We start from the raw sequence: 19993 nt of genomic DNA on the forward strand, positions 1-19993 counted from the left end.
AAAAAAAGAATAAAGAATGAATGAAGATATAATATTTAAATGAGATAGAGAATGTGATAGAGAGTCTGTTGGAAAGTGTATTTGAAAAAGTGGGTAGCTAAAAGCTAAATGTTACTGTTCATTCTCCAAACAGGTAAAAATTAGGCAAAAATTTGGAGAGACTGCTGGAGATGCTCTTATAGCTTTATACTTTTATTTCATTATTTTAATTCAAATTTTACCTTTTCATTATTTTAATTCAAATTCGTGGGGCCACAACTCTTCTGCATGAGTACCAAACTCTAGTTGCTAATCAATAAACACGTTAGGCTGAATGGGGCTTTTAATATTGTATTGGTGTTTTCTTTGTCCTGTAGCTTTTAATATTGTTTTTGTTGGGCGGCATGGGACTTTTAATATTGTAGTTGTGTTTCCTTTGTCCTGTGGCTTTTTAATATTGTACTAGTCGCTAACCCGTGCGATGCACGGGATAATTTTTATAATTTGGCTCAAAGCATATTATAATTTTTTTTTTAACCCATAATAGTACAGAATGTTAAACCAAGAGCAAAATGGGGGAAAATATAAGGAGAATACAAATTGACTAAAAAAGGGATGAGAATCTTAACAAATTTAAGTTAAGAATAAGCAGTTGCCAATGTAAATCCTTCAATTTAAGAACTTTCATGGCCTTGCAATTAATGCCCAAAAACCAAGTCTTGTCTGGTTGAAAATAGCTACGGAATAAATAAAAAAATTTAAAAAGGGGGGCTCTCTCCTTTTCTTCTAACCTCAAAAGTGTCAAGCAAGGATCATAGGATGGATTATGGGCAATAATAAAAGTCCACAACACAAATTTGGGTAAAAGAAACCACCTGCAACATTTAACATTTTGTGAGGCAAAAGATATGACAATCCAACTACAAATTTGAGTTAAAAAATTAATTGCAAGTAATATAGAAAAGCATGATTCCAATCCAAAATTTGGATTCTAAAACAGTAATAGGTTCAGGAACAAAATATGATCCAACTCAGATTTTCAACAAAGATGAAAAAATTGATGTGTAACCCCAAAGTCTTAGGGCATAAAGTTCAACTTAAGCAATCTATAAATTAAACTCTAGGAGTTTAAACTTTCTTTTTCAGTTTTAGATGTCTTTGTGATTCTCATTAAAAAAAAAGCTTTAAATGTAAATAATCACCCTTTCATCAACATGTTTAATATAAACACAGGCTAGGGAAAAAAACCATAACCAAAAAAGAAAAAAAAAAGAAAAAAGAAGAGAATCCTATAGAGTTGAGAACAATTACATCTCAGCGAAGAAGCAATTAACAATAAAAGTACTAAATTTCTAAACTTTGTTTTATCAACATAGTACAACTTTTTCATTAAAAAAATTAAATTAAAAAAAAAAAAAACATAGTACAACTTAAAATGATGAACCATAGAACAATGGAGAACTTTGTTCCGATTTTTTGATTTAATAGTAGAAAAAGGAACAAAACGGAATAGTAGAAGAATTAAAACCTTCTAGGTTGTGTTCCTTGCAATCCTCCAAAACCAAAGGAAACCCATCAAACAAAAAAAAACATGAAAAATAATCAAGCAATAGGGAACCAAACGAAATAAAAGAAAAATCCATATGGAAAAAAGAGAGGAAAAAATAGGGGTGTACAGAGATTCAATGGTGGAGTTTACAAACAAATAGAGAGACAAACAGATATAATTTGGGAAAACAAATTTGAAAAGAATTGGGAGAATTACCTGACATGATAAACCAATCAAAACCAATCAAAATACATTATATTTTTGCTGAATAAAACTTTGGAGGCTGTACTTATTTTGCTAAATCTTGTCTTTGCCATTGCAAGGTGAAAACAATACAACTTTCTTATATCCTTTATGCAACATAAATTTCAATGAGGTTGATGGCATGCTAAGCATGGCTGTAGCTCTGTACCTGCAATTACATATATGTACTTACTTACATATTTGTATTGTAAGAGTTCCAATTAAAACAAATTAGAGATTAATTATAGTAAAAAGTTTCTCCTCTATGTGATAAAAAATCAAATGAAACGTAAATGATCATAATGCATCATGAAATGGTATAGCTGAAATTCGTGCACTTCAAACAACTTATAAGAAGCTGTCCAATACATAGCAAATAGATTAACGACACAAACACATGCAGTGCCAAACAACCAATGCACCATTCCAAGTCAACCAATTCACCATTCCAAGTCTCTCCAAATCAAAATCAAAACAAAAGAAATACCCAAAAGACAAAAATCCTCAGCAACAAATCTCAACGGAAATCCAGGAAATTAAACAGACCCACTTCCCAAATCCCATTGATTTCACCTCAATCCCCAGAAATTGGAAAGAGAAATTGTTAGAGATCATGAAGTTCATGAACAAAAGCTAACATAAAATGCAAACCAAAGAATACATTGTTAAGTTATAGTAACTCATTTAACACAAACCCAAAACTTAATCCATAAGTTTATTTTTTCCATATGTATTATATTAGGATTTGGAATTAGGAAAATAGAATGATGCAAAATGCTTATCTGAATATTATTGGTCACTATCATCTGATTATATACATCAACAGAGTACTTAACCAACTAACTGAAAGATAACTAACTAACTTCAAAGTCACGTGCACATCACATGCTCACTTAATAGACTAAACTACTTGCAGCATATCTACCTAACATTGAACTACATGTAGCACAGCACCCTGCTTATAGCTCTTCAACAGCAATATCAGTTTCTGCATTAACTGCATCTGCAGAATCCTTCTTCAACATATTACATAATAGAAGTAAAATTATTAGGACATACCATATGCATACTTATTGCTGGTGAGTTTTGGGTCGGGTCCAATAATGTGAAAACTTTGTGCCAAACCTATATATAAATAGATATATAAAACCCAAGTATACAGATATCCCCAATTAACAAAGCAAAATTCACAATTCACAAAGGTATCTAAAAGGAACCTTCACAATTGATTGTGCTTCCATTTACTTTTGCTTCACTGTTGTTTTTTTCCTCAACACCCAAACAGATGATCAACTTGGTTAAGTTTGTCTGATCGTGAAAATACTTTGGAAGCTTTATATCAATATTTATCAAACATTGAATCTTTTGCTGGAGAGAAACAAAATGGAGAAGATTCTAGGAAGGATGGTAACTTGGCAACTTAGTGCCAATTACTGATGCTACAGTCAAATATTATAAAGATCACAACTCTTGCGACATCAAAAGACTTGTCTTTGTCTCTCTTTCACACTCGCTGGTAGATTTTTTATTTTTTTTTAACAACCAATAAGGATTTATTAACTGAGACCTAGCATCAAACACCTACCACGCACTATAACTGAAATTTTGAAAACCCTAACTTTAAACTAAACGGATTAAATTTAGAATGAAAAGAAGTTGGAGAATTACCAGAAAATAAAAAGTGTCAATGTAGGACTGCAAAGCACAAAATAAAAGAATTTTGAAAATTAGAGAGAGATTCAAATAACAATGAATGAATTTGAAAGAGAGAACAGGTACCCGCAGCAATAGAAGGAGAGGCGCTTGAAGGTGGGTGCGAGACTCTTTGTATCTGATCAGCTCTACCTAACAAACAATAAGGATTTATTAACTGAGACCCAGCATCAAACACCTACCACGCACTATAACTGAAATTTTGAAAACCCTAACTTTAAACTAAACGGATTAAATTTAGAATGAAAAGAAGTTGGAGAATTACCAGAAAATAAAAAGTGTCAATGTAGGACTGCAAAGCACAAAATAAAAGAATTTTGAAAATTAGAGAGAGATTCAAATAACAATGAATGAATTTGAAAGAGAGAACAGGTACCCGCAGCAATAGAAGGAGAGGCGCTTGAAGGTGGGTGCGAGACTCTTTGTATCTGATCAGCTCTACCTAACAAACAATAAGGATTTATTAACTGAGACCCAGCATCAAACACCTACCACGCACTATAACTGAAATTTTGAAAACCCTAACTTTAAACTAAACGGATTAAATTTAGAATAAAAAGAAGTTGGAGAATTACCAGAAAATAAAAAGTGTCAATTTAGGACTGCAAAGCACAAAATAAAAGAATTTTGAAAATTAGAGAGAGATTCAAATAACAATGAATGAATTTGAAAGAGAGAACAGGTACCCGCAGCAATAGAAGGGGAGGCGCTTGAAGGTGGGTGCGAGACTCTTTGTATCTGATCAGCTCTACCTTTGATCGCTTACTTCTTTCTCATCTAAGTTTTGGATTTTGATTTTGGGGGAAGGAGAGAGTTTTGTTTTTTGGGTTTCTGAGAAGAGAGAGCAGGATGGAGGAAGGAAAGAGTTTTGTTTTTTGGGTTTCTGAGAAGACAGAGGCAGAGAGCAGGACGGGTTTTAGTTTTTTAGTTTTAGAAGAGAATTGGGTTTTCTTTTGTTTGGGGTAGAATTTTTTTTAAATATATTTGCCGTTTTGGAAAAATATGTTTATAAGGGCTACTCTGATTTTGCGTTTAAGTATTTTTTGGGATTTAGAAAAGTTTTTTTTTTTTTTTGGTTTCTGATTTTTTTTTTTAATATTGTGCTGATGTGGAAATTTGTGGGAGGTTCAAAAGCTTCGGTTTTATATATATATATAGATTAGTGTCCTTTGTCCTGTGGTTAGCAGGACCCTTTTTTATATTGTTGTACTTTTGGTCATTTTAATATACCGATTCTACCTTTTTCAGTCAATATATATATATATATATATATATATCAAGTCTCTTCCCAAGTAGATGCCGCATGGGAAAAACGGCACATTAGATACGATTAGATCATAAACCGAGATGTTAGTAATATATATAATTTGAAAATAGTGTCTATTAATTATATTGTTTGAAAAATAATGTTAATTTTTTATTATTTGAAAAATAGTGTTAATTTTCAATTTTGACCTACGTTCTACTATTAGACTATTAGACTAGTAGTGAAAAGAGGTGAATTACACTTTTTCCCCTTTAACTTTGGGGTCATTGGCAATTCTCCCCTTAACAGGAGGGAGTGAATTTTAATCAATTTTCGATATGGAATAAGAGCAAAGTGGACAACAGGAACTATTTGCTTATTTCCAATAGTTTTAGGAAGGATAGTGGTTGATTTTATAATTTTGAGGGACACTGTGCGTGACCTATAAGGGGAAAAGAAAAGTACAATTAACCCTATTTTCATACATTCTTTACTCCCACAGCCGCACCCTCATTTGCCTTCAATTTTCCTTTCATTTGGGGAAGTTTAATTTTTTATGGATATTGATTAATAATTCATTTTAGACAAATAAAAAATACTATCAAAATATTAATTTTTTTTTTTTATAAAATTTTTTTTAACTGAATTATTAACTAATATTTTAACTGCACTCGCCAGCATAACTTTGATAAAATACGGCATCCACGTTTATTTCTTGCCTCGTTTTCCACACTACTAAACAATGGAAATGGCTCTTTTTCGTCAGTCTTTGAGATGTTTGCTTTAGAATATTTAAGAGAAGTCAAATATTGTGATCTGTGAAATCCAAATCTCTTTTGTCATTATATTGTCTAGAAAGACTGACGAGTTAGGAGTTCAAAGTTCTACAGAGAAATGAATTCCACGAGACCAAAAAAACAAAATCCCACAAGACAACCATGTCTAATAATTTATAATTTATCCAAAAGTAAGGTAAAAGAAAAAGACAAACAGGGAATAAAAGTCACATGGATTCACCAACGTTTTCAGATTGCCAGCTAACATGTAATGATCAACATCCTCCGCGTGGATCATATTATATGCTTATTGTCTTCCTCGTGGTTCATAAAATTTACACTCTGTAAATCTGTAAAATTTTGTTGGGTTAGTGGTTTTATATATAACATGACAAGAGCTAGCCATAACACTTATGCACTGCAAAACAAAGGTGTCAGCTTGTGCAAAACAGGACGTAAGTTTCTTGCATGTTAGTTCAAGGGCAAGCCAGTTAAGAAGGTTGATTCCCTTAAGGTAAGAAGAGATTTTCTGGTTTTCTTGTAAATCAAGTATTAATCATTGTCTTCTTAGAGTTCCGTACTTACAAATCAAATATACAATTTGTTTGTCTTTTCTTTTTTCCTGTCCTGCTTGGTTTGTAATGCAAGCATATGTAAATATAGTGGTTGGAGAAATTTTACTCCAAACTAGTTAGGAGGTAAAACTTTTTTCCTTCTTAACCATACTTTCAACTTATATTTTCAGCTTTATGTTTTGGATTTTTAGGTGTATATTTGTTTAATGCAAGCTTTATCTGTACTAAGTTTTTGTTTGTCTTCATCTGAAAATTTGCTTCTCCTCTCTTCCTCTCTCCTTCTCTGTCGCAATGTAATTTTTGTAATGCAAAAAAAAGAAAAAGAAAAATACATTGCGAGTCAAATGGTTAGGGAAATGCAATAGATTTTCGCGTGACTGGTAATGACACTGGATGGAAACGTTCAAACATATTTGAAAAAAATTAAGAAAAGGTAAGGAGGAGGATATGTGTGAGAGAGAATGTTGGAGATTTTTGTGTGACTAGTAGGGTTTTTTGGTTGGGTGAATTTTAGGAAAGATAGAAAAAATAGGAAAGAGAAGGAGAGAGAAAATGTTTTTTTTTTTTTTTTTTTTTGGAGAATTTGGTTCGATGGACTTTAAAAAGGGAAAAACGGGTGGAATCCGAGTGTATTTTTCTGAGCCCACCAAAGGGAGAAAATAGAAGTGAAAACCGGGAAAAAATGAAAAAGAAAAAAAAAAAAAAAAACCAAAAAGCCCACTTGACCCAAGGGGTATTTTTTTTTTTTTTTTTTTTGGTGTGTTTTCTTCTTTGGCCTTTTCTTGCTTCTTCTTCTTCTTCTTTTCTTCTCTTCTTCTTCTTCTTCTTCTTCTTTCTTTTTTTTTTTTTTTTTTTTTTTTTTTTTTTTGTTTCCTTTTATTTATTTATTTTAAAATTCCTTTGGTTTTATTTTTTTTCCCTAGTACTTCTCATTCATTTTGTTTTTCGTTTTGATTTTTTTTTTTTTTCGGTTTGTCCATTTTTTCCCTCTAATTTGTTTATTTTATTTTATTTTTATCCAATAAGGGCATGAAAGCAAATTTGTAAAATTATATTTTTCATCCTCTCATTTTTCTTCTCAACAAAATAAAAGAGTTTTTCTTCCCTCACTTTTCCATCTCTCCAACCAAAACACATGAGAAAAAACTAAATTTTTTCTATCCTTCTACCATTTTTTATTCTCCCATTTTTTCATCTCCTCAACCAAACAGACCCTTAATTCTATGTGTTACAATGAATCGGTTGAAGAGCATACATAGTAGATTATCCCTAAGCTAATCTTAAGCTAAAAGAATGGAAAAGTGAGAGAGTGAAAAATGTTGAGAAGATTAATAGAAAGATATAAAAGATTTTAGTTTTCTATCACATGTGTTTGTCAGAAAGGATAGAAAAGTAAAAAGATATTAAAGTAAATTTCTATTATTACATTATTGTAGTTTGAAATAACGAGGTAATAGGGGTAATTATGTCTTTTGAATCTCAAACAAATTTTCCTTTCTCATTTTTTTCTTCCAACTTAGGAGGATTAGTCCTTGGATTACAGTACTTGTAGTACAAATAAGAGTAGGATTTCTAGAACAATAAACTGAAACTAGGAAAATATAAAAGAATTGGCTTTCACTGAAACTAGGATAATATACAAGAATTGGCTTTATACTCTTGAGGACATTTAGAAAGTGCCATATCAGAACATGGTTAACTAAACTACAAACTCCATATTTGAGTGTTAGCTAGCATGAAAAGGAAAGGTTGTATTTCACATGAAAGAAAAATAGTTTTGTAGGATTAATATTAGTGAAATTTATGATGAAAACCTATTTGTAATATTGTAAGAAATGGTTGTTAACTTGTTGAAATTATTCACCGGTTTAATTGTTCTTTCCTTCTAGGCTCTATAAATTGGATTGCCTATCAACAACATAAGGCTTCTTGTTAGAAGCTTCTGCTCTGAAAGAATCGGAATGGAAAAGGGTTTCTGGACTGTATTCTGTGGGAATTCTGAGTGTTCAAGTGAAGTTGGAAAGAGATGCAGTTATGGTTTTCTATCCATAATCGATCCAAATACATGCATCAACAATTGTTTGGTCATTTCTGTTAATTTCCTATTTCTCCTCATGTTTGTATATTTGGTACTGTTTAGAACATTCTTAAGGAAGAGAATAGAGCCATTAAAGTCTAAACGCTTCTCTCCAATTCTGATTTTTTCAGCCATTTTTAATGGTGGTCTGGGTTTGGCTTACTTGGGATCTGGGTTTTGGATATGTTATAAGGAACTCAATGCAACAGGAACCATCTTACCTTTGCATGGATGGCTAGAAATGCTATTCCAAGGGTTCACATGGTTGATGCTGGATTTTACAGTAATTATTGACAGCGTACGCCTTCAGCACACCACAACTGCAAAGCTTTGTTCGATTGTAGCCTTCATGTATGCTGGATTCCTCTACTTTTCATCTCTTTGGGTTATTATTGTGGACAAAATGGCAACTATGGAGATGATATTGGATATTTTGTCCCTTCCAGGAGCAGTCCTGCTTCTCTTGTGTGCTTTTCGGGGACACAAGCTTGTGGAAACTGATCCATATTTTAGTTATGATACTTCCTATGCACCTTTGCAAAGTGAAGACGACAATGCCAAAGGTGAAAATTGTTCTAATGAAAATGTTACTCCTTTTGCAAAAGCTGGATTTCTTAGTACTATGACATTTTGGTGGTTGAATCCATTAATGAAGCAGGGTAAAGAGAAAATTCTTGAGGAAAATGATATTCCGCAGTTAAGGCAGGAAGACCAGGCTCAAACATGCTACTTAATGTTTAAGAAGCAACTAAGCAAGCAGAAACAGAAAGCAACATATGAATCTCCTTCAATGTTCTCTGTAATATTTTCCTGCCATAAGAGAGAAATTTTAATTTCTGGATTTTTTGCATTGATCAAGGTCCTCACAGTGTCCACTGGTCCATTGTTTCTTAAAGCCTTCATTGAGATCGCAGATGGCAAAGAAGCTTTTAAATATGAGGGCTATGCACTGGCAGGAGGACTCTTTGTGGCAAAGTGTTTAGAGTCATTCTCTGAGAGGCAATGGTTCTTCCGAACCAGATTGATTGGTCTCCAGGTAAGATCCTCCTTGTCTGCAGCTATTTATCAAAAGCAACTGCAACTCTCAAATGCTGCTAAGGTTACTCATTCTCCTGGCCAGATAATGAATTATGTCACAGTAGATGCCTATAGAATAGGTGAATTCCCATACTGGTTCCATCAGATATGGTCAACAATCATTCAGCTATGTATTGCTTTATCTATTGTTTACTATGCTATGGGGCTGGCAACTGTTGGAGCTTTAATTGTAATCATACTGACTGTGATTGCAACTTCTCCATTAGCCAAATTGCAGCATAAATATCAGACCAAGCTTATGGTGGCACAAGATAAGAGGCTAAAGGCCATTACAGAAGCTCTTGCAAATATGAAGGTCTTGAAGTTGTATGCCTGGGAGAAACATTTTAAGAATGTCATAGAAGTGTTAAGGAAAGAAGAATCCAAGTGGATACTACCAGTTTTATCACAAAAGGGGCATTATGTGTCTTTATTTTGGTCATCTCAGATTTTAGTATCAACTGCCACCTTTTGGTCATGCTACTTCCTTGGAATTCCACTCTCTACTAGTAATGTATTCATGTTCCTATCAAGTCTACGCATTGTTCAGGAGCCTATTAGGATGATCCCTGATGTTGCAGGAGTGTTCATTGAAGCAAAGGTTTCATTAACCCGAATTGTCAAGTTTCTTGAGGAGCCTGAGTTGGAGAACAGAAATACAAGGCGAAAGTGCAATGGGAAAGAGCAGGAGCACTCCATATTTATGAGGGCCAGTGAAATATCTTGGGAGACTGATTCAGAAAATGTCATACTAAGAAACATTAACTTGTTTGTGAAACCAGGAGAAAAGGTAGCTATTTGTGGAGAGGTTGGATCAGGTAAATCTACCCTTCTAACTGCAATTCTTGGAGAGGTGCCAAACATCAAGGGCATGGTAAGTAATCATTTATTCCTTATCCATGGAGTAGACTAAGCCCTCAAGTAGAGAATTGTATATTTTAAATTTTTCATGAGACTTAGGTCTCCCTCTTACTAATATCTAGAGCATACGATATTTTCCCGATTAATTATTTATGCATCAATTACATGTAGATTTCATAATTCTTATACGATAAAAGTGTTAATAAAGCTTTCTGGATCTATATTTTCAGGTTACTGCCTATGGAAAGATAGCATATGTTTCTCAGACATCTTGGATCCAGACAGGATCTATACAAGAAAACATTCTGTTTGGGTCCCCCATGGATATTCTTAGATATCAAGAAGTGCTTAGAATATGTTCCCTAATAAAAGACCTCGAGATGCTTCCATATGGTGATCTCACAGAAATAGGAGAAAGAGGAGTTACTCTGAGCGGTGGACAAAAGCAGCGTGTTCAACTTGCACGTGCACTCTATCAGGATGCAGATGTATATCTCTTGGATGATCCATTCAGCGCTGTTGATGCACATACTTCCACCACACTATTTCATGTAATTATTTTTAACATCCAATAGGATTTTTCTAGTAGTACTCTTTTATTCATTTTTTTTTCAAGGAAAGAAAAATCTAATATGCCTTGTGTCCAGGAATATGTGATGGGAGCTCTATCTAGGAAGACAGTCTTGTTGGTGACTCACCAAGTTGACTTCCTTCCTGCATTTGATTCTGTTTTGGTTGGTATACCAGTGAAATTGTGCTGTTTTCTCTGTGTCTTTCATTTATTTATTAATTTTGGTTGGGGTTACTTTCACCACTATGGTTCTGATACCTTGAAAATAACTGAGATTTCATTTTCCATTAATTTTACTAAACATTTTCAATTATCTGCTGGAAGTGTAGTGAAAAACTCTAGGACTAAATAAACTTCATTTTGTTGGCAGTTTATGACTAAGGGGGATATACTAAGAGCTTCTAAATATGATGAGTTGGCGGCTTCTAGTCAAGAATTTCAAAATCTTGTTAGTGTACACCATGACACTGTTGGTTTTGAGAGACAAGCCAAGTATGCTTCTTTTAGAAAATTTGAACCCTCCAAAAGTGAAATTAAGAAGAATTATAGCAAGAAGCAGTTAATGTCATCTCTAGGAGATCAATTGATTAAACAAGAAGAAAGAGAAACTGGAGACACTGGTTTTAAGCCTTACATACAGTATCTGAATAAGAACAACGGCTTTTTGTACTTCTCCTTGACAACCATATGCCATATCATATTCATATTTGTTCAAATTATTCAAAGCTACTGGTTAGCTGCTCACATCCAGGATTCTCATGTAAATAGAGTGGAGCTTATCACAGTTTACTCAGTGATTGCATGTATCCTAGTACTTTTTTTGTTTCTTAGATCCTTTTATGTAGTTACTTTAAGTTTTGGGGCATCGCGTTTGATCTTTTCTACACTGATGACCTCTCTTTTCCGGGCGCCAATGTCGTTTTATGACTCAACACCTCTGGGAAGGATTCTCAACCGGGTAAGAGTTCAAAACTGAAGTTATATGCTTTCCTTAAGAAAAACACAGTTGGGCTTACACTAATGGTTACTTTTTTAGGTATCGTCTGATTTGACTATCATCGACCTTGATGTGGCTTTCAAATTAAGTTTCGCTCTTGGGGCATCTATGCTTATGTACACTAGCTATGCAATATTAGCTCTTCTAACCTGGCCAATCTTGTTTCTCATAATTCCCATGGTTTATCTGACCATACTGTTACAGGTAATACACGCACCAATAACAATTAACAGAATGATTCTTTCACAAAATTTTTATATTTATTGAAAGGGAACATTCCCTTGTCCATGCCTCTGGTAATTATTTTGACATATTGCATGATCTATGTATTTACTTAGGGTGTGGCATCAGTGCATTCTCAATTCTCCAATTGGTGGTTTAGTACTTGGTTTTCCAATAGCTTGACATTTAAGATGTTAGTATTTTCTAATACACTGGTTGTCAACTGACATAAGTTAAAACTCTGGATTTTCTATGTTTCTGAATGTTTACCACATTCTTTGATGTCATAATGAAATACTTACAAAATAGAAATCTCCATCCACATCCAGAGGTGTCTTCCTTTTCCTATTATCTGCAGCCTTCTCAACAAATAAATACTGAACCTGTTTTTGTTCGGAAATATAGAGATACTACTTTGCTTCTGCAAAAGAATTGATGCGAACAGATGGTACAACCAAGTCTTTAATCGTCAGCCATCTTGCTGAATCCATTGCTGGAGCCATGACAATTAGAGCTTTTGGAGAGGAGGAGCGGTTCTTTGTAAAGAACTTGAACCTTATTGACAGAAACGCAAGTCCATGCTTTCATAATTTTTCAACAAACGAGTGGCTGATCCAACGTGTGGAAATTCTATGTGCAATTGTTCTCTCATTCTCAGCACTTTCCATGACTTTGCTTCATCTTGGAGCTTCTGCCTCTGGTTAGTAATATCAACTTAACCCAATTGAATTATAATAATCTTATATGTTTCAGTTAAATTCTTGCGGTGCTACTACATCTCATGATTATCAATTCTCTAAGCTTTAGATATGCATTTCTTATAAGCAACATGTAAATCCAACCCCTCCAACCAGTAATACAACCCATGCCTTTACACTTGGAACAATTACAACACAGGCTGCAACTAAAAATACCATTATTCCATTTTCTCTCTCCCAGTAATAGAAGTGATCTGCTTCTTCTGTATGTACAAACCATCTTAACTGAAGCTCCTCCATCTTTTTTATTTTATCATTTGGGCATTCCTTAGGATTCCTTGCATGAATTAGTCACTCCGAAACTTGACTTCTTTATGGTTATACCCTCACATCCTTTAGCTTAGTCAACCAAAGGCATCTGTTGGTTTTGCGTCAGCAACATGCCCGACTTGCTACAAAATTTGGGATTTATAAAATCAGGGATGGGTAGTACAAGATACAATTTATTTTGCTTCTAAAATATAATTGAGCAAGCTATATTACTGATATTGGAGGCTAGTTTATAAATCTATCTATACTGTATTTTCTGACCAACATTTACTATGTGATGGCAGGATATGTTGGCATGGCACTGTCATACGGTCTGTCATTAAATGTATATGTTGTTTTTTTTGTCCTAAACTGGAGCTTGCTAGAAACTTCAATTACCTCTGTAGAAAGGCTAGAACAATACATGCATATTCCTAGTGAAGCTGCAGAAGAAATAGAAGGTCACCAACCTATGCACAATTGGCCTGTGGTTGGACAAGTGAAAATATGTGATTTGAAGGTAAACCAAAGAAAAGAAATTGCAGAGAGTATTACTCTATACATCAACAAGTTCTTGAATTATGGAAATGTAATTGTTATTATTATATGGCATCAATCAGGTGAGGTATCGGCCCAATGCTCCGCTAGTTCTTCAGGGCATAAGTTGCATTTTTGAAGGAGGGCACAAAATTGGGATCGTTGGCCTCACTGGTAGTGGAAAGACAACTCTTATTAGTGCTTTGTTTCGTCTGGTGGAGCCAACTGAGGGAATGATCATTATAGATGGAATTGACATTTCTACAATTGGGCTTCATGATCTAAGATCACGTCTAGGAATCATACCACAAGATCCAACACTCTTTAGTGGGTCAGTGAGATACAATCTAGACCCCCTATCAAATCATACTGATGAGGAAATATGGGAGGTACGGTTTTTATAACCTGTTTTAATTATTAGGATGGACTGAGAATTGTGCATTGCAATCTACCTTGTTAAGATGCTTTTTTTTATTATTACACTCTTTTAATAATAGCTGGATTCAATATTTATAGTCATCTGGCAGGTTGCTGGAAATGTTATCAATTTCGATGTTCTGTCAACTTGTAGTGGTTAAAGGAAACTAATTCCCATCATACCGACATCCAAGAACTAATAACAGTTGTACTTTGCTTACTCTTGCTAATTAACTCAAGAGTATTTATTATATTGTGTTACAGGTTCTAGGAAAATGTCAACTTCGAGAGACTATTTGTGGAAAAAAGGAGGGCCTGGATTCCTTAGGTAAGAAATTGTGTATGTATGTTTTCATATCCTTAGGTTAGAAAATCACAACTAATAATCTACATTGCAGTAATGCAAGATGGATCAAATTGGAGCCTTGGACAGCGACAATTATTTTGTTTGGGACGTGCATTACTTAAGAGAAGTCAGATACTAGTGCTTGATGAAGCCACCGCATCAATTGACAATGCAACAGACTCTCTAATTCAGAAAACTATACGAACAGAATTCACAGACTGCACTGTAATAACAGTGGCCCATCGGATACCAACTGTCATGGACTGCACTAAGGTGCTTGCTATCAGCGATGGTGAGTGATGTATCCCTGCGTTCTTGTAAAAGAACTATACCGTCTTTTCAATTATAGTGGATTTGATATATTACTTTGCATTAACAGGGAAAATAGCAGAGTATGATGAGCCATTAAAGCTGATGAACAAGGAGGGTTCACTTTTTGGTCAGCTTGTCAAGGAATATTGGTCTCATTCTGCAAGTGGAAGCGTTTACTCAGAAGATTTCTAACGAAGCCTACTAGATGCAACAACTGGGTATAATAGTTTTCTCAATTTCCTAGCAAGACTGTGCATCATGTGATTGGAAATACAAAATTAAGCTGCTGCTAGGAAATGCCCATGTGCAATTTCTTCAGGCCTTGTTAGTAATTGGGTTGAAATATACCTTTGGTTCCTAAACACATCACCCAAATGTCATGTTCTTTTTCAATGAATCTTATGCATCAAGTTAGTCCTTGTATTTTTCAAAATGAATCGTCTTATCATTTGAAATGAATGAAATTGTTGATATATCTGTTTCTTAGTAAAAAATATTGTTTAAGGCCAATGTTTAACCTTGCAACAATGATAAATTTATCAGTTAAACACAACAAATAAAAATCATATACCCAACAGATATATATTTATATTAAAACCAAATCAACGGTCAAAGACTCAAAGCAATAAAGATACTAACATAAGGATTGGTCACGATGTAGAAAACAAATGAAAACATTTCCAATGGAAAAATCATTATAGGATGCAAATAGTCTCATAGAAAATTCACAAAAAAATATATCGTCAGCAACTTACAAAACCTTTGCTAGCCTTGACTCTATGCAACCTCTACAAATGACCCACTTGCCTTCAATAGTTGTAGAACATGTGTAGTCTTTTTGTATAGTGATTTGCTTTCATTTGGCTATGTGGTTTCAATCTCACAAACATTCAAACTGGGATTCACATAAGTAGGCTAATACATACAAATACAATGGGTATTTGATCGAGCACTTGGCATGGTTCTTTTATGATGTTGGCAATTTCATGGGGATGCAAAACAAAGGCCCTAGATCAAGAACAAAACTCTCTCAGTTGTTCAAATAGCCAACAACAAAAGAAAAGGAGAGAGGTCTTTTGGACCACAAGGACTCTCTAAGTGCTCTCTTGTGCAAAACTTGTTTTGTAAGTATATTCAATGGAAACGGCTAAGAGTTCACAACTTCTTGCCACAACTGTGACTTGGCAAAGTATGATTGGTGAAAAAAATATTAGGTCCATGGGTAAGTGATGGTTACCACTCACAATTTGCCACTTAGAATTGTGGCAAAAAAGTTGTGGAAAATTGTGATCGAAACTTACTCATTTCAAATAAAATCTATTGAAAACAATTTCACACACAATGAAGAATGTGAAAAGAATAATTATGCTAATAAGTTAGAAAAGTAATTTAATATTTGCTAATTTAATTTACACAAACAATATGACAATAGCTAAATTTTTACATTTTTCTAATGACATTAATAATTGAAGTGTATTCCTCAAATATTATAATACACTAGTCGTAGACCCACGTGATATGTGGGAATATATAATTATTTTGTAATATAATATAATCCATAATTTATTCTCTAAAATATATTGAAAATAGTTTTTCCTAAAAAATTGAACTATTTCTAGAAGTTTTTTCCAACTCTCTATCTCTACAAATATATCATTATATTATTTTGGGTTTTTTTTTTTTTTTTTAGATATGATATTTGTAACCCAATAATGGAGGGACATGCCAGCACAACATTAGATTTCCTATTTTTCTTCCCATGATGAGATTGTATCATATTTTAATTCTTCTAGATTTTGAGGTGAAACATTTGTACCAATTACTAAATCTTTAATTCCTAAAGTGATGTCTAGTTAGTTGTCAACAGAAAAGAATAAGACCACCAAAAAAAAAAAAAAAGTAAAGTGAAGTTTTATAGGTTAGAATCATCATGTACAAAAACTTATTTACAATAAGGTAAATAAATAAAATACATATTAAACAAACCTTACTTCAGCAAAATGATCAAATTTAATAGACCCTCACTTATATCAATTTCATCAAAGACCAAATTGTCAAATAGTAATGTGCCATTGATTCCACCCATTTCCACTACAAACATTTATCATTGTGTCCATATACAAATCACTCAATTGTCATTGTTCTGAATTCCCACATAAAATCAAAATAGTGCGTATATGAATTGTAAGTAAGTGAGTCACCTGTATTGCCATAACGTGGTCAAAGTTGGTGGCAAACTTGCTAAACTCGGCCAATTGTTCTTGCCTCGGAGAAGATGTATATTAACATTCCAGTTAATGAATTTCAAATGGCTACAGGAAGTTATCAAATTGTATTAGTTGCTATGCCCCAAAAATAGTAATTGTTTATGCCTTCATTGGAACACATCAACTATATCATATTATGTTTAATGAGGGAAGAAATAGTAAAATTCAAAAGAAATAGTATTGTTAAGTTTTGTCTAAAACTCATGTACATAGTATTCTAGATAATAAGAAGAGAAAATTATAAAAAGAAAATCAAGTTGTTCAAAAAAATAGCTTAATTCAAAATCTAAAATTAAAAACCCAATTATTGTTCATGTACACAGTATTATAAATAGGTATTCAAAAATCAAGAGCCAATTAGTTTTCTATCTGCACAACAATTAGCATAAAGCTAGGTACTAATGGAATTGAAAAATAATTCAGTTCTTTGAATTTCCTCACTCCTAAAATACCAAGAAATTGCTCATAAGCTAAACAATCCCCAAAGTTATTCGTCAACCAAACAGGCCAACTAAGATCCCAAAAACAAAAATTCTAGCCACAACACAATAGTCTACTTAAACTGATATACTTTGAAGGATTAGAGTTTCCTTTAAAAAATTAAGATTAAAAAAAAAAAATTAACTGTTACATCCCAAGTTTGATAAACAAAAAAAAAATGTAAGATTCAAACTCTACTTTCTTTTCTCTTCCATTTTCCCACAATTTCTGGGACAACAACAATCAAATTAAACAATAAACAACAAATTATTAGTATAAAGAAATGAAAATCTAATATAGCTGATGTGTATTGAACCATAAAAAGAAAATTATCAAGCGCCACCCAAGAAAAGCAACAAATTTATTCACCTTTCCTTCAAAAGGTTCTAAGAAAAGAATGGTTACCTAGTATGACCTTCAATAGATTAAAAAGCCTCCAGTGATTGCGAGTCTTGATCATTGACATCTGTTGAGAAATTGACAAATGAAACAGAGATAAAAATTAAATTTATTTCGACATATAAGACGATTGGAAAAAGAGAACTATAGCAATTTCTCTTTGATGAAAATGAATAACACTCTTACTATAAAACAAAGACCAAAATAAAAACATCACATTGAAGTTAATTATCATACAATATAGCAAACATATTGAGTGTAACAATCCTACAGTCTAGAGAAGGGAAACCATGAAACAATTTATAACAAACATGATCAAATGCCCAACTCAAATCAATTTTGAAAAAGAAAAAGAAGTTTTGAGACCATGAAAACTCAATTGCGTTCATTATGAAATCCCAAAATTAAAATACTTTTTTTTTCTAGTAATGAGATGGGAATAAATAAAAAAAGAATAAGAATAATACAAATAGCAAAACTCATTGTGAGTTTATACCTTTTGGACTTGGGCTACTAATGTTCACCTCTCATTTGCTTCAGTTTCGTTTGCAAGCTTTAGAGTCACTATTTGTCTCTTGCACTCATTTGATTGGGTTTTGGTAGACGGACTTGAGCCATGACCGAAAGAATGGAAAAAACACTCAAGGAACCATCCCATTGAAGACCATACTGATCAATTTGTAAAGAGAAAACAATTGAAAATTTATAGGAAAAAAAAAAAAAGAAAAAAAAGAAGAAGAAGTGAGGAGGTGAGGAGTTTGCAATCTATCGATGACTATAAGAATTCCATATAATAGCGGCATCTCAAGAGTCTGGATTAATGAAGAGACATACGACAGATTTGGAGATAAAAGTATCGATGACTATAAGAATTTCATATGATAGTGGCATCTCAAGAGTTTGAGTTAATGGAGAGACACATGATAGATTTGGAGATAAAGTAACATCTGAATTTAAGAAGAGAGTCAATAAATGGCAATTGGTAAAAATAAAAATAAAAAAGAAAGAAAGAAAATTAATTATTATATGGCACTGATGTGGCTTAACTGGAGCGTAGCAACAATATATGTTACACTTCAGCTTTTAGATATATATTGATATAGATAATAACTTAATAAATATGCTGAATTGGTAAAAAAAATAAATTTCCTCTTAAAAAAAAAAAGTTATAGCATATACACTCATCATATAAGACATCGGCTAATTGAATTTAGAAGTTATAACACTAATAAAGAAGCCCTGGATCCCCTTACCTTAAGATTTTCAAACTCTAATTGTTCTTGAGCTATAACTCTCTGTTCAACTCACCCATCTTAAGCAATGTCCAAGTAAGCTCAAGGGCTTGGTAGCTGAATTGGTACTTCTTCATGCATAAAGTGCTCGAAGGTCTAAGGGGGAGGGTTCGAGCTATGAGATTAGTAGTATATTGTAATTATCTCTTAAAAAAAAAAAAAAAAGATGAGGTCAAACAAATATATACTTATCGAAATAAGTTCTACCTCTATTAGTTCTTAAATGACCTCCATGAAAACTTTGAGCCAGCCTATGCACAATTTTGCATTTGTTCCCCGCTAAGCTCACTTGACTTAATATCTGTTTGGAAACAACTTAATCTAGATTATTACTGAAATCTTTTTTATGAAAATGAGTTAAAATATACTTATACTTTGAAAAAATTGAAAAAGTGAGAAAAAAACGAAAAAAATGAGGTTTTAAAAAGATATACGTAAAAGTTAAAAGTTAAAGCTTAAAGCTAATTCCAAACTCACCTTTAATCAAACTCAAAGCTTCTTTACATGCACGTTTGCACAACCTTCAATTTTAAATCAACTACTCAGTCTTGCCCACTCTTTTTGCTCCACTATGATAACAGACATTATGTACTCCTCTTTCTCATCCACTATTTTTATAAGTTTTATGAAATTGAAAATATAATATATTTTGTTTTCAATAACAATAAATAATAATGATTAATTTGAATATATCTAAGAATTTTTTTTTTTAAAATGTACTCCTCCATTCTATGGAACATGAGTCCAAATCTTCTGTCTTATTTTTCTTGTTCCACTCAAAACTTCATAAATAAAAATATGTTATATGTCCATTTATTTAATTAAAATGCTAAATTTATGCCATTTCTTATTTCAATTTTCTAAGATAAAAAAAATAAAAAATAAAAAACTCTACGCATTCCCACTACCAGTCAATCACTGGAACCACAATCAAAAGTTTGCCGACACCATCAACCCCTATGGCCATGGTCTGGTCACTTCGTCCTATCATACCCATTAAAAAAAAAGCCAGTGATTGGCTCAGGTCCCACATCAAAGTTAGCTTTTGAA

The 19993-nt window shown here is 33.0% G+C and overlaps 1 protein-coding gene and 1 long non-coding RNA gene across 2 annotated transcripts; one reads left to right on the top strand and one right to left on the bottom strand.

Moving 5' to 3' along the window:
* Positions 1-3617: 3617 nt before the first annotated feature.
* On the bottom strand, positions 3618-4343 carry LOC115978427. The gene is made up of 2 exons (XR_004088713.1): positions 4171-4343; positions 3618-3926 (listed from the first exon to the last, which is right to left on the bottom strand). It is a non-coding gene; the product is annotated as an uncharacterized LOC115978427 (long non-coding RNA).
* Positions 4344-8042: 3699 nt separating this feature from the next.
* Positions 8043-14934, top strand: LOC115977892 (ABC transporter C family member 10-like). Its single transcript, XM_031099920.1, has 11 exons — positions 8043-10109; positions 10327-10647; positions 10744-10830; positions 11038-11625; positions 11704-11868; positions 12292-12586; positions 13199-13413; positions 13514-13819; positions 14112-14175; positions 14246-14485; positions 14573-14934. The coding sequence occupies exons 1-11, from the start codon at positions 8043-8045 to the stop codon at positions 14695-14697; spliced, it is 4473 nt and encodes a 1490-aa protein (XP_030955780.1). The 3' UTR covers positions 14698-14934.
* Positions 14935-19993: the final 5059 nt, after the last annotated feature.

Source organism: Quercus lobata, chromosome 2 (assembly GCF_001633185.2).
Source record: "Quercus lobata isolate SW786 chromosome 2, ValleyOak3.0 Primary Assembly, whole genome shotgun sequence".
NCBI classification, from domain to species: Eukaryota; Viridiplantae; Streptophyta; class Magnoliopsida; order Fagales; family Fagaceae; genus Quercus; species Quercus lobata.

Bases quoted from the DNA above. Each gene is read 5' to 3' on its own strand.
- LOC115977892 (XM_031099920.1), top strand. From the start codon at position 8,043: ATGGAAAAGGGTTTCTGGACTGTATTCTGTGGGAATTCTGAGTGTTCA. The intron at 10,648-10,743 runs GTAATTATTTTT...CCTTGTGTCCAG, and splicing joins CTTCCACCACACTATTTCAT to GAATATGTGATGGGAGCTCT. The intron at 11,626-11,703 runs GTAAGAGTTCAA...TTACTTTTTTAG, and splicing joins TGGGAAGGATTCTCAACCGG to GTATCGTCTGATTTGACTAT.